This window comes from Lactuca saligna, chromosome 5 (assembly GCF_052625555.1).
Source record: "Lactuca saligna cultivar CGN05327 chromosome 5, ASM5262555v1, whole genome shotgun sequence".
In the NCBI taxonomy this organism is placed as follows: Eukaryota; Viridiplantae; Streptophyta; class Magnoliopsida; order Asterales; family Asteraceae; genus Lactuca; species Lactuca saligna.
Window position 1 is genome coordinate 115,046,575 of NC_136421.1, and position 13,417 is coordinate 115,059,991.

At 34.5% G+C, this 13,417-nt stretch overlaps 1 protein-coding gene across 1 annotated transcript; it reads right to left on the reverse strand.

Moving 5' to 3' along the window:
* Nucleotides 1-8,396: 8,396 nt before the first annotated feature.
* On the reverse strand, nt 8,397-12,464 carry LOC145048819 (putative cyclic nucleotide-gated ion channel 14). Its single transcript, XM_078997435.1, has 7 exons — nt 12,202-12,464; nt 11,547-12,093; nt 11,243-11,455; nt 10,756-11,057; nt 10,517-10,628; nt 9,583-9,819; nt 8,397-9,396 (listed from the first exon to the last, which is right to left on the reverse strand). Exons 1-7 carry the CDS (start codon nt 12,228-12,230, stop codon nt 8,650-8,652), a joined length of 2,187 nt encoding a protein of 728 aa, XP_078853561.1. The 5' UTR covers nt 12,231-12,464; the 3' UTR covers nt 8,397-8,649.
* Nucleotides 12,465-13,417: the final 953 nt, after the last annotated feature.

Genomic DNA, 13,417 nt, shown 5'->3' on the forward strand with positions numbered 1-13,417 from the left:
CCTTTGGTAAATCTATTTATCAGGGAAGTCTTAGATCTGGACATACATCTAAGAAAGTGGTCAACCAAACCAATGTTTCTCGATATGGTAAAAGATATGAGGACAAAATACGACAAGTATTGGGGTGCATACAACAAGATGAATGATTTTATGTACTTTGTGGTTTTACTTGATCCTACCACCAAATCACCTTTTTTGTTACATGCTTTTAAAAAAATGATCGGGTACATGGAACCATCATTGACCCCCGCGAGCATGGACATAAAAGCACGTCAAATGGTCCGAGAGGTTGAGAATAGGATGGAAAATTTATTTATGACCTACTTGGAACGATTTGACAGCGGTGGATCATCTCAACAAGAAGCGAGTCAAATAGCCATTGATGTTGATGATGATAACGATTTTTTCGGTGATTTTCTTTGTACGGGAGGTAGCAACTCAGATCCAACGGATAAGGAGTTACGAACTTATTTGAAAGAGAATATAGTTAATTATAAAAAAGATTTCTCAATTCTCGGGTGGTGGAGAGTAAACGCAATTAGGTTCCCAACAATTGCTCGGATGGCGAAAGGTGATTACTTTTTTTTTATTCTTTCATAATTTATTTATAAATTAATGTTGTTACAATTTAATTCTTTGTTGTTAGACATATTGGCAATACAAATCTCAAGTGTAGCGTCCGAGTCCGCATTTAGCACATGTGGTAGAGTTGTAAGTGAGTATCAGACTAGTTTATCGACGTTGATAGTTGAAGCTTTGTTATGCACCCAAGATTGGGTGAGAAAGTCTACAAATCCGATAATTGACAACGTTGATGACATTTTGAACGATGATGATATAGCTTTGGGTAAAAAAATTACAAGCTTTGTTCATTTTTTATACAATTATTATTATTACTTTTTATTAAATACTAACAACATTTTCATTTGTGTTTATGTAGAGATTGCACAAGCTTTAAATATGTTACATATTGATGACAATGATAAGGGGAAGAAGCCAATGGAAGATTAGATTATGAGTTTATGAAGTTTGTTATTTTGATTGATTTTAAAGTTTAAACTTTAAACTATGATTTTTGTTGCTACAGTATTATTTTTGTATGTTTGTGTTAAAATTGTTAACTTTTGTTGGTGAACTTGAATTATATGTTAGTTTCTTTTATTTGGAAAATTAAGTTTGCAAGTTATAATATTATACATCAATGTAGATTACTTATACTCTATGCAACTAAAGTTGTACCGGTCCAAACGTGTCCAAAAACCGGAAAACCCGAACCTGGACCCGGACACGGACATGGACACGGACACGATGCATCCAGTTCGGTCTATGGTCCACAATTTTCTCCATAATCGGTCTGGTCCAAGATCCGGTCCGGTCCGGTCCAAATGCTCACCCCTAGTTGTCATGGTTGCTTATATATTGGATCTTCCAGAGGTGCTCAGTCAGATCCATAGCACTTTCCACATATCGTAGTTGTGGAAGGGCATTTTGGACGAGGATGCAGTGATATCATTGGATGATGTTCAGATTGATGAGCGTCTGAACTATGTTGAGAGGCGGTAGCTATTCTAGAAAGGAAGGTGAAGGTTCTGCATATCAAGGAGGTACCTTTGGTGAAGGTACAGTGGCAGCATCGGAGGGGATCCGAGTGGATTTGGGAGCCGGAGGTTGAGATGCGGAAGCATTATCCTGATTTGTTCGCTATGTAGACTTTGAGGACGAAGTCTAGTTTGAGTGGGGGAGAGTTGTAACATCCCATGTTTCTAGGTAATTTCAAATCCCTCCTTTCTAAAAATTAATATGTCATGTTGGTCCATGAATTTTGGTTGAATTTATCCCTAAGAGGCCCGAGGGGAAATTGGTAATTTTTGGTAGGAGGGGGAGTATGCTAGGTGTACATATGAGTACGCTAGGTATACTAGGGTGCACCCTAGTACGTTGGGAGTACACATATGTACGCAGTGCGTATGTATGTCTGGGTGCAACCCTAACTTTTAGGGTTTGTTGGGTATTTAAGCCCCATTATGAACCCTTTTTCCTCATCCTTTCAGCCTCCAAGTCCTAAGATCGTTTTTGGCAACCCTAGCTTCTCTTTTGTGTGTGTGAGCTAAGAGTGTGTTGCTTGTGTGGTTGAAGAAGAAAAAGTTGCATCAAGGTGTTTGGAGAGTGAAGCGAGCTTGTAAATCTGGGATCATCTTGTTATTTAGAAGCTCCAGAAGATAAAAAGCTTTTGCCTTTGTGCTTGTATTGTGTAGATCTTGTTTTGATAGCTTTTTATTACTCTTCTTGTCCCAAAAGTCTCAATATTGTGCATGATATGTTTTGGACGTTTTAATTCGTCCTTTCAGACCCTAGGAAGGGTTCTAAGTGATAAAGTTGGAAGTGTCCCATGCATTTGGTAGAAAGGTCTTAATGGGCTAAGATCTTGTATTAAGAACTATTGGACGTATAAAGTTGTAATGTTGGAAACTTTATGAATCTAAGGTGCATTTGGACTATGGATCTGAAGTTAGGGCTTAAGTGCTTAAGCCATTAAGCACTTATTGGAGTTTTGGACTCTACGATGGTATGCCCCGCGTAGTGAGGAGTACGCCCCGCATAGGCGGTTAGCACTCCCGTTTACAGCCAACGTAAGGCTCCAGTACTCCCCGCATAGCTTCGAAGTACGCCCAACGTATGTCTTCTAATGGGCCTTCGCGAGTTAGGCTGCGGTTTTTGGCTATGTTTGGGTCAGTGCGTCTTGGGGCCTTGTTGGACTTTCTGAGTATGAGTGTTGGACCAATTAGAAAGTTAGACCTTAGTATAAGGCCCAATAAGGAGTTGGGGTCCAATTTGGAAAATTAGGCCAATCATGGGCCTTTAAGTAATTGGGGCTTTGGATCTAAGATTTGGACTTGGGTCTTGGCCCATTTAAGGAAAGGGTGAAGTGGAAAATTACCCTATGCTTGGGCCCTTAGCCAAGAGTGGTATTCTAATTATTGATTGAGTGTTCGTTTATTGTGACAGTTCAGGATTTTCGGTGAGTCTACAATCGGAGGTTTCAGTTTAGTTCGACATTGTGAGGTGAGTCTTCTTTACTATACTTTCGGTTCGAAGGCACCAAGGCCGGCCCATTGGTTTGATAAAATGATATTGTTGATGTATTGAGTATGATATAATTATGCATGCTAGTCTTGTTATGCTAGTCTGGTAGATCTATAGGACTACCTGTGAATTTCTTGTTTATCTGCTTATGATATTATCTATTATATGTCGACATATTGTATGGGTTGGGTTGAGGTTGTACTGCTTTGTGCTATAGCCAACAAACCCTGGAGAATACCATATATGAGTTGAGGGTCAGGAAGGGCATGCCAGACTCATACTGAGGGCTCATGGGCATTCCAGGTACAAGATGAGGGCCAGGAAGGGCATGCAAGACTCGTACTGAGGGCCAGGGAGCAAGCCAGACATAAGTTGTGGACCAAAGGGGCAAGTCATACTTATGTTATGGGCTCATGGACAATCCAGTCTGTTAGTTGTGGACCCATTGCATGCTGATATTATATTTGTACTGTTTGTTATGTATTGGTGTTTTGGGGGAACTCACTAAGCTTTGGGCTTATAATTTTGGGTCATGTTTTAGGTACTTTAGAGGATCGCGGGAAGGCGAATGTGTGATCGTGCACTTCCTCATATTCTATTTTTACGATTTTGGGAATACTCTGATGTGAAACTTATCTTGAAACAATTTGTAAACAATGACAATTTGGGTCTGTTTTAAAAAGTTTAAATTTTCATGAATTTTATGAATGTTACATAATTGTTCAATATTTGAAAAAAAGAGAGGATCTAGAACCCTGCTAACGGTTAGACCATTTTTACACTCTTGGATAGGTAACCCGGAAGCCTCCAGCTAATAAAAGGAAACTAGATAAATACTAATTTGAAATATTATTATTTTATGTTTAAATCTAGGGATTTTGTGATTATCAAGCAGCTATATAAAGAGGATTAACCCTTGTATTTTCAACTAACCTATTCCACAGGATAATTCTAAAAATTCTCCTTCGTATCCCCTCTCTTCTTCAATCCTAGGGTTTCTTGAGTTTTGGGTGTGACGCATTAGAGGCTACCATACTTTTAGAGCTAGTTTTCCAAGGAGACTACAAATGGTTTTTGATTAGCTTGTTTCAAATCAAGCAAAAGGTATGTGGTTCTATTCATGAATTTGATTTCATAGGGTTTATAGTTTTTGTTTCATAAGTACGTTGTTATTAATAGTGAAAAGACATAGATCCAATTTAGGTTGCATATACCCTTAAAAGTTAAGTGAAATTCCGCATGTATAATTGAATTGTAACCTAAAAACCCCAATAGTGGTATCAGAGCCATGCATTTTCAATTGATAGTGCATAATAGATGGAAAAAAATTGACAATTTGTTCTGGCCACGACGTGGGTAGCCCTCTGCTACATCGTGGGAACTGCTTGAAATTCGATTTCGGGATTATCGTTCCTTGTTCAAAAGATATGATAATTATTAGTTAGTCCATATTATTTTAAATGTCTAAAATTTGAATATTATAACTAGATAATTAGACATCCTAATTTAAATAAAAAAAAGTTTTAAATAAGTTAATTATCCAATTGTAAGATAATATAATTATCCTTTAATAATATTTATATTAATTAATTAAAAGTTTAATTAAGGATAATTCTTAAATCTTATTTAGTTCAAATATTAATTAATTAAAGGTTAATTGAATTAATATGATTTGAACCTTGAAATTTAAAGAGTTTTAAAATACACCTTATACATATGTATAAGAGTATAATGCTATATGTATCACTAAAACTTAAAACTCAGTCGAATCTCTAGTACGTCTCATTCATGAAGCTATACTATAAGAGATGTATAAGGAAACGACCTATAAATGACCGTTGAATGAATATCCTTTTCACCCACTGCTTCTTTGTATGGTGGAGGGTCATTAGCCGAACATATTTGATAGGACATAATCACATTAAAAGTATAATGTATAAAGTACTAGAACCTTCTATAAAATCACACTCTAGTTACTTTAGGAAAAATGTGAAATTATATACTAATCCATGAAAATGCACATCATTTCTTTGTGATTCGTTAGTGGAGTGTGTGTGGTTAACCAACACACCAATATGGGACTATAAAGATGAAATGATGGCACATACTCGAATTTATGGTTGTTGATGGAGCGTGCGTGGTAAACCAACACATCAATACGAGATCTTAAATGACCTCGAGCATGTCACGTGAGTTTTCATGGTTATTCACATCTTATTTGTGATCCTCGGTATCACACTCACAAGTTAAAGAGCATAATCTGAGATTAAACATGTCATTAAACAATTCAATGAATCTCAAATGATCTAGGAATTTTATATTAGATCTAAACTTTTACTATCATTTTTGGAGAAACAAATTGATATCCATTTGCAACATCATAATTGCATAACATGCTCTTAAGCCGTTTAGGATTCTCAAATCTCATCCCTAATATCAGATTTTGTTGTTTCCGGTGTAGAGTTGGATTAAAAGTAGCATGTACTTCCTCATTTACATTCTCATCTTTCTCATCATTTACTCCATTCTCTCCCACATTAGGACACAACTTAGCTAGAAATTCATCATCAGTGGTCTTGTTTATCTTAGTAATACCATCTTGTATGATTTCATCTTCAAACATAGAGGATTTTTCTGTAGGTTCTCTATCCACGCCAATTCTCTATCCTCACCAAGTTCGCCAACTTCTTTATCCTTACCTTGTATTATAGACCTAATTTCATTATTATTTGAGTCGATCCAGTCATCCAAACCATCCCCAATACGGTCAAAATATATGGATATTGGTATTTTGGGTTCTTCATAAGTTATATCTAGAAAATGGACGCAATCTAATTCATTTTCTATCGACCTAATCCCATATGATAAAGGACGGTTCCTTAGGTGCTAATAAAGTTTCTTAATAACTTCTCATGTGAATCGTTGAAGGAACTCAACATACCTACCCAAATCCATTTCGACAAAATCAACATCGATAAACAAGAAATTATCACCTCCCGTTTAAGAACGTGGGAATACGACAAAAACACCATTAAAGTTTAGATCTACTTTCAGATAAATAGCATCTGGATTGTTATTTGCCATGCAGTTTAGTTCACGTAACAAAGAGATCAACAAACACTTACAGAGAAAATGTCGTCTTTGTAAACCCTAGTTACTGTCCCTCTCTTTTACCGATACATATCAATGCTTTTCTCTTTAAGTACCCTGGAATTGAAATTGAAAGAGGGTTAAACAATTTTTTTTTAAAGTTCATCACAGGTGGAATAAGTGACGTGGACAAAGGCGAAGGTCAATTCAATTAATCAAGGTCCACGTCACTTAAAATACCGACAAACCTTCCTTTTTCTTCGAAAAATGGCAAATGGGATAGGTAGTTTTTTAGTTAAATGATTTAAAAGGTGCAAAGAAATGTTAACCGACTATTTAAGACCAAAAGTCTAACTTTATGGGTTTTCATGACAAAAACCATAACAAAATTCATAAAAAAATACTTACTATTTATTTCAAATCTTTTAAGGCTTTTAGTATGCGACATCATCTCATATATGGACAGTTAGTGTGTATATATATATATATATATATATATATATATATATATATATATATATATATATATATATATATATATATATATATATATATATATATATATATATATATATATATATATATAGAAAAGTGAATATACCCTTAAAGGTATAGAAGCTTAGGTACCCAAACATACCATAATACGTCGTTTTGTTTGATATATTTAATTATAATGTTCTTAAACTTTAATCCTAACTTGATTTACTTTCAAGATTTTCAAAATTCCACTATTATCTCCCTCTTACATCACATCTTTTTGCCTACCACCTACTTGGTTGTATATATTGTAGTTGAAAATGAAAATTATGTAAGAGGAAGATAAATGTGTAATTTATAAAAATTATGTAAGTAAATCAAGTTAGAAGCTAAATTATAAGAACATTGGACAATTAGAATGTATTATATGATACAAAACGACATGGTGGGGGTGAATTTGGGTACCTAAGCTTATATACCCTTAAGAGTATATTCACTTTTCCCATATATATATATATATATATATATATATATATATATATATATATATATATATATATATATATATATATATATATATATATATATATATATATATATATATATATATATATATATATATATATATATATATATATATATATATATATATTCCAATATTAATAAGTTATGACAAGATCATTTAAAGAAATAGTATTTGTTTTATTTAACATTTCCAATTTAAATTATAATTTCCTCTAAATTCAAAACAATTAAAAAAATAGTGTGTGTTCTTAAATCTAGACAATCAATTCTCATGATAACTTTTGTCACTATACTTCATTAATTATCTTCGTCATACAAAATTCCGACCATTGCTTTTAAAGGAATGCATTCCTAACACCATCTCAAACCCGTTAACACCATAGTCGTAAAGTAACCGCAAAGGCCCCATCATCAATAGCCATGAAGCAACCTTCATACAAATGTATTGTTTTGACTGTCTTGTTGTCTAGATCACAACAACATTACCCAATATACTTGAAACGACTCCAAAGCGCTCACAACACCATAAACCCTAAACCGCCGAAACAAAAGACATGTTTGCATGGTACAAAATAAAATAGGATTATGGCTCTTTTTGGCCGCATACTATTATCATTTAGAAACTTATGTCATTTGTCTTCTAATTATAGACTTCTTTTTAGTTCCAATTAGGGTCGATGGTGATGGGGTAATCAAGTCGATACTTATTGGTGTTGTGGATCCATCATCTTGTCCCACTAAGGGTCCGACCGCCTCAAAGCCCATAAACCTATAACAACACTCCTGCCTCCGGACTCATAGAGTCCGGACCTCAAACTTTCGGGGTTCAGGGTTCGTGATAATCACTTATAGGACCTAATTCTTGACTCTAACTTTTAAAAGTTGGATGAGTGAAATCTTGCACATACCCTTACTCAACTATAAATTCCAATGATAAACTAGCAAGACAATTCCACCCTTTCTCTCTCTTTTCCATGGTAGCACTCGTGCCAAAAAAGTGACAAACCTAATACAATATTGCCAAAAAATTTAAAATAGCAAGAGTTGTGTGTATATTCCCCGGACTTAAAACGGTTTGGCAATTTGGGCTTTCACTTGTGTATAAGATCTCAATGTAAACAATTCACGAAAAAATGTACTCATATTTGAATCCAGCACAATCTATAATATATCATGGTGCGGAAAAATCTTGTCAAGCAATTAGTTTAAATCGTATTAAATATTTGTTATTCGTTAAGTCGATATTCAATCATATCGTAACGTTTAATCATGCTTAGATCACTTAATAGTACATATTGACACGCTATTGAAGTATTTCATAAATACCCACATACCACTAACTACACAAGTATCATGTATCATGCACCCATATCTGCATTTGTATCATTATCCGTATCAATATCAATATCAGTATCAATATCAATATCAGTATCAGTATCAGTATCAGTATCAGTATCAGTATCCAGACTTAAACTAATCGTCATCAGGATCGGCTGAGAAGTCAGGTTCATCCGGCTTCTGTAACTTAATCAACTCAACATCCTTCGTCTTCAACATCCCTCGCCTCGTATTAGCTGCAAATCTCGACGCCAATATCGTAACATTCAAATTCTGCTTCGCCGGATTCCGATCATACACCGCCTCCGCTGCCGCCTCCTCATGGTGGTCCATTTCACGCATCCGCTCATCATCATCGTCATCATCATCGGGCCTATACGACGATTCACTCATACTAAGATTCCACGCCATTCTCCGCTTCTTAATCCGCCTCCACGCCGCCTGAATAAAACAAGCCGCCCATGTCCGCCAATGATACGAGTAAAACCTAAACGTGTGTTGAAGTTTTTTACTATGTAATCGCCGGAACTGATTAGCAACGAACTTTAGATCCTCGGCGCATAATGCAAACGCTTCCACTTCACTTAGGGCTTTTACGGTTCTCGTTGAAGATGGTAAATTTAGGGTCAATTTCGGGTGTAGGGCCCACGCAAGCAACTCTTCGCCACAAAAATCACCCGGCCGTAAAGTAATCGAATTGAAAAAACCAGTTCGGCCTCCGTTAGTTGTTGAACTCTCGAGTCTTCCCCGAATGATAAAAAGCATTTCCGAAACTGGATCGCCTTCCCGTACTATAAACGTGCCTTGGGTGCTTAATGACGAGCCTAATCGCTCGCATATCGCGTCAAGTAGTTGATCATCCATTTGTGAGAAAAACGGGACCTACAAACAAAGAAGACATGACACTGTTAGCGTCCCACATCAGCTAGACACAGTCCTGTCTGGACTGTCTCTATATATGTTGGAGTCTATAAAGACACTATATATTTTAACATGGTATCAGAGCCAGTGTCTAGCAGACATATAAGACACATAATTTGACGATTAGGTCGGAACTGCAAATCTTACACGTCGAACGAGATCGAGACACAAGTGGCGTTGGATATCTCGACGTAGATCGGAAGGTAAAGCTCGTAAAATAGATTCTTCATCGACTCCGCGTGTTGCGACCCATTTATACTGTACGAACTTTCGGACACGTTCTTGTAAGTCGTTTGGGAGCTGGCGGTGCCTCATCCATTCCTCGGTGTCCCGCCGCCTCAGCCGCCACTCCTCGAGCCTTACTGTGATAGATTGTAGGTAGGTCTACAAGAATATTGTAAAGTTTGTTAAAAATAGGATTAAGTGTGATAAATAGCAATCTAGTTTTGTTAATTTGTTTATTATGGCAACCTACTTTTATTTCCTCCTATTAGGCTACTACAATTTACAACATTATCCTTTGAAAATCTACTTAATTATAGCAATGTCATATGAATACGGTTTCGTTCATATTTTTATTGGCTAGATTCAAGAAATAGCACCTTTTATATGTTCATTTATTATAGCATAGTACTTCCTTTCTTTTTATATAGCATTGTACTTCTAATATTTTTCACATTAAGGCATTGTACTTTGAAAAATCTACCCAGTTATTGCCTTGTATTTTCGATTTTTTTTTCTTACTAGGAGATCATACTTTAAATGATAGGTCTAAAGGTAGTTAATTGTAGGGTTAAATGCAAGAAATAAAAATGTTTTTTTTTCATTAGTTTATTTATTATAGCACCCTACTTTCATTTCACCCTATTAAAACATTGTACTTTGAAAAATCTACCAAATTACAAAACATACTCAAATACAAAGAAATTTCTTCTGTTATAATTGAATATATTTTTCAAAGTGTAACGTCCTAATATGCAATAAAAACTCAAAACCAATCATTACTTTTTACATTAAAGCATCTTACACATGGATTAGAATTCCATTAATTTATTTGAAAAAAAAAGTGCAATATATTTACCTGCATATTTCCAATTAAATGTGCAAATAATACGAGCCCCATAATGGCAATGAGTATGGCAAAAGATGTTTCTCCAATATATGTGCTTGTGGACAAATTTTGTCCATACGAACTACATGCAATAAAAACCAATCATTACTTTTTACATTAAACTCTATGAAAAATACAAAAAAACAAAAAAAAAAAAAAAAAACTTCAACTTTGATCATCATTTTAACAGAATATTAATGGAACAATACCTCAAATTTTGTAAGCCCCACCATAAACAGTAGAAGTACTTTTCAACAAAGTTAGAGGAAACAACACCTTTTGAAACAGCATCTCCAAATATCCCATAATTAAAACCTTGAGGGTTATCAGGATCACAAATACCAAAAAGATTTGTCCCATTTGCCCATTTTACCCTTTCATCATCATTTGAAGAACCACAATCCAAATAAGGAAGAAAACATTTCATTGAAACATCATCATTTCTGCATGTGGATTTCCAACATGTTGCATGTCTTTCAAAAGACAACAAGTACCATGATGCCCCTAAAACCTACCAAAATAAATATCCAATGAATTACCTACAAATAATATGTTGTATGTAAGAAATTGAAATGTAATTTCATTGATTTGTTTATTATAGAATCCTACTTTCAAAATATAATGTCTTTATTCTTTATAATTAAGTAGTTTTTTGAAAGTAGAATGTCTTAATAAGAAAGGGTTGCTTTTGCTTACATGACTAGCTAACATGTACAACACAAGATTATAAGCAGCTCCAGCCCAAGCAGTTTTGGTGACAACTCCTGTAGCTTTAATGATTTGAGAGCTTAATGGAAAAATAAGATAGAATCTTGGAATATATTGAAGGAGCACAATTAACACAAGGGCATTTGTGGTATGATCAGCATGTTGTGTTCTAATAGCTGGTATAATAAACCATATCACAATCTGAATAAATATTCAAAAATAGTTCGATGTTATAATATGAAGAAATGAAAGTATGATGCTGTAAATTATGATAAAGAAATAAGTGAAAGACCTGAGGAAGAGGCAAAGTGGCAACAAGATCAATGAAGAAATCCGACTTCATGTACTTTTTTGCTATTTTTTCAGGATCCATAACAAGTTCACCTCTTCCTAAAACTCGTGAACTTGGAGACACATAAGCTGTTCTGAACTTTATAAATATGTGCAACATGTAAAAGATATCTGCGATTGTTCGTAAACAAGTAACAACAATCCCTAAATTCAAATCAGACAGCATACATGAAGAATCACCATTGATTTGTACTGAAGGGAGGTAGAAGAACAAGGGATCAACGAAAAGTGCGACTAAACAAGAGAAAAGAAACATTCTGTTCCATTGTAAGATCACTTCGCTTCCAGGATCTAAAACCCTTTTTCCGTTTAAATCGGTGGCTTCTTCTGGGTGAACTCTCGATTTCCCCAATTTAATAACACCCATATGACTTTTAGCGCCATTCATTAGCAATGGGGCTGATGAAATCTTGTGTTCTGGTATTTGCTTTTCTGGGATTTGCCATGAATGTTCGAAGTTTGACTTTCCATTTTCGCCGGTGTAAAACCTATTGGATTCGATTGAAAATTTCAGCTATTGATTGATGGAAGTTTGATACGTGATTGTAGAAGACGTATAAATAAGTAAATTGAGAGTGAAATGTGCAGAAATTAACCTGACTTGCTTCTCTTTCATGAAGTCCATGATGATGAATTTGGATGAGAAATTAGTGTTAGAGCGAAGATAGAAGAAAACCCAGATGGAAAACTTGCATTTTTTTACTTCAGAAACTGTAGTTTTTTCTTGTAGCTGATAAATTTAGAACCTTTTTATGATGTATGTAAAGATGCATTTGTATATGAATTGATCGATCACAATGCAGGAACCCAACGAGATTATGGGAATCTAAAAAATCGTGTTTGAGCAGAGTGGAGGAGAGAGAGGACCTTGTAGGAATTGAATGAGCTGAAACTGTGTTTTGGAAAGAAAATGGTATATTACAAAATAGTCCTTGAACTATACATTATTTTACATATTTAGACTAATTGAGTGTGTTCATTGTTATTTTAGTCCAAACTAATATGCATCATTTACTTACAAGGCTATAAGTGCTCGATGTAAAAGGCTACAAGTGTGTCTTTGATACATTTTTGTCGATTCACATCCTTTACCTCTTTTCACCCTTCAACTTCATTCTTCAATTAATTAGTTGAATTTTTGTTCTTCGTTTATTTTCCGTCGATATGTATTAAATATTGTTTTTTTTTTTTAAATTAAGAGAATTAATACATATGTGTGTCTTTTAAATGTTGCAAATTTATTTAAGTTTTTAATTTATAAATCAACAAATTCATGTGAAAAAATAATAAAGAAAAAGTGAATTATAATATCATAAGAATATCTAAAATGGTTAGTTGTATGTTCCTATTAACAACACGAATCTAACAACTTTAAACAAAAATCTCAAAACGAGAAAAAATCAACAAAATAGAATTGTGTACTAGGATGAATGATCACTTGGAACTTCTTTTATCGCACCCATGTTTTACCCATGTTTATTGAGAGACCTACCATTTAAAAAATAAAATTATATGATGATTAATATAAAGTGAAGGGATCACTTTTTTTTTTTTTTTTTTTTTTTTTTTTTTTTTTTTTTTTGCCGGTTGTTGACTTTAAGTTGGTAAAAGTAGACATGAAATAACAAATATACATAATTCTCCTCAAGGATCCCTAATTTGCAGTTTTAGTCCACAAAACTATCTCCAAGCTTGCATGGACCGAATGTGACTATATCCATGCCACAAAAATAAGTCTTGGTTTGTGCATAATTGATATATCTCAATTTTTTTGGTCCCCTCACTCACAAAAAAGACAAACATTGGGGGTAC

Bases quoted from the DNA above. Each gene is read 5' to 3' on its own strand.
- LOC145048819 (XM_078997435.1), bottom strand. From the start codon at position 12,230: ATGGACTTCATGAAAGAGAAGCAAGTCAG. The intron at 12,094-12,201 runs GTTAATTTCTGC...CGAATCCAATAG, and splicing joins ATGAAAGAGAAGCAAGTCAG to GTTTTACACCGGCGAAAATG. The intron at 9,397-9,582 runs GTAAGATTTGCA...CTTTGTTTGTAG, and splicing joins GTCTCGATCTCGTTCGACGT to GTCCCGTTTTTCTCACAAAT.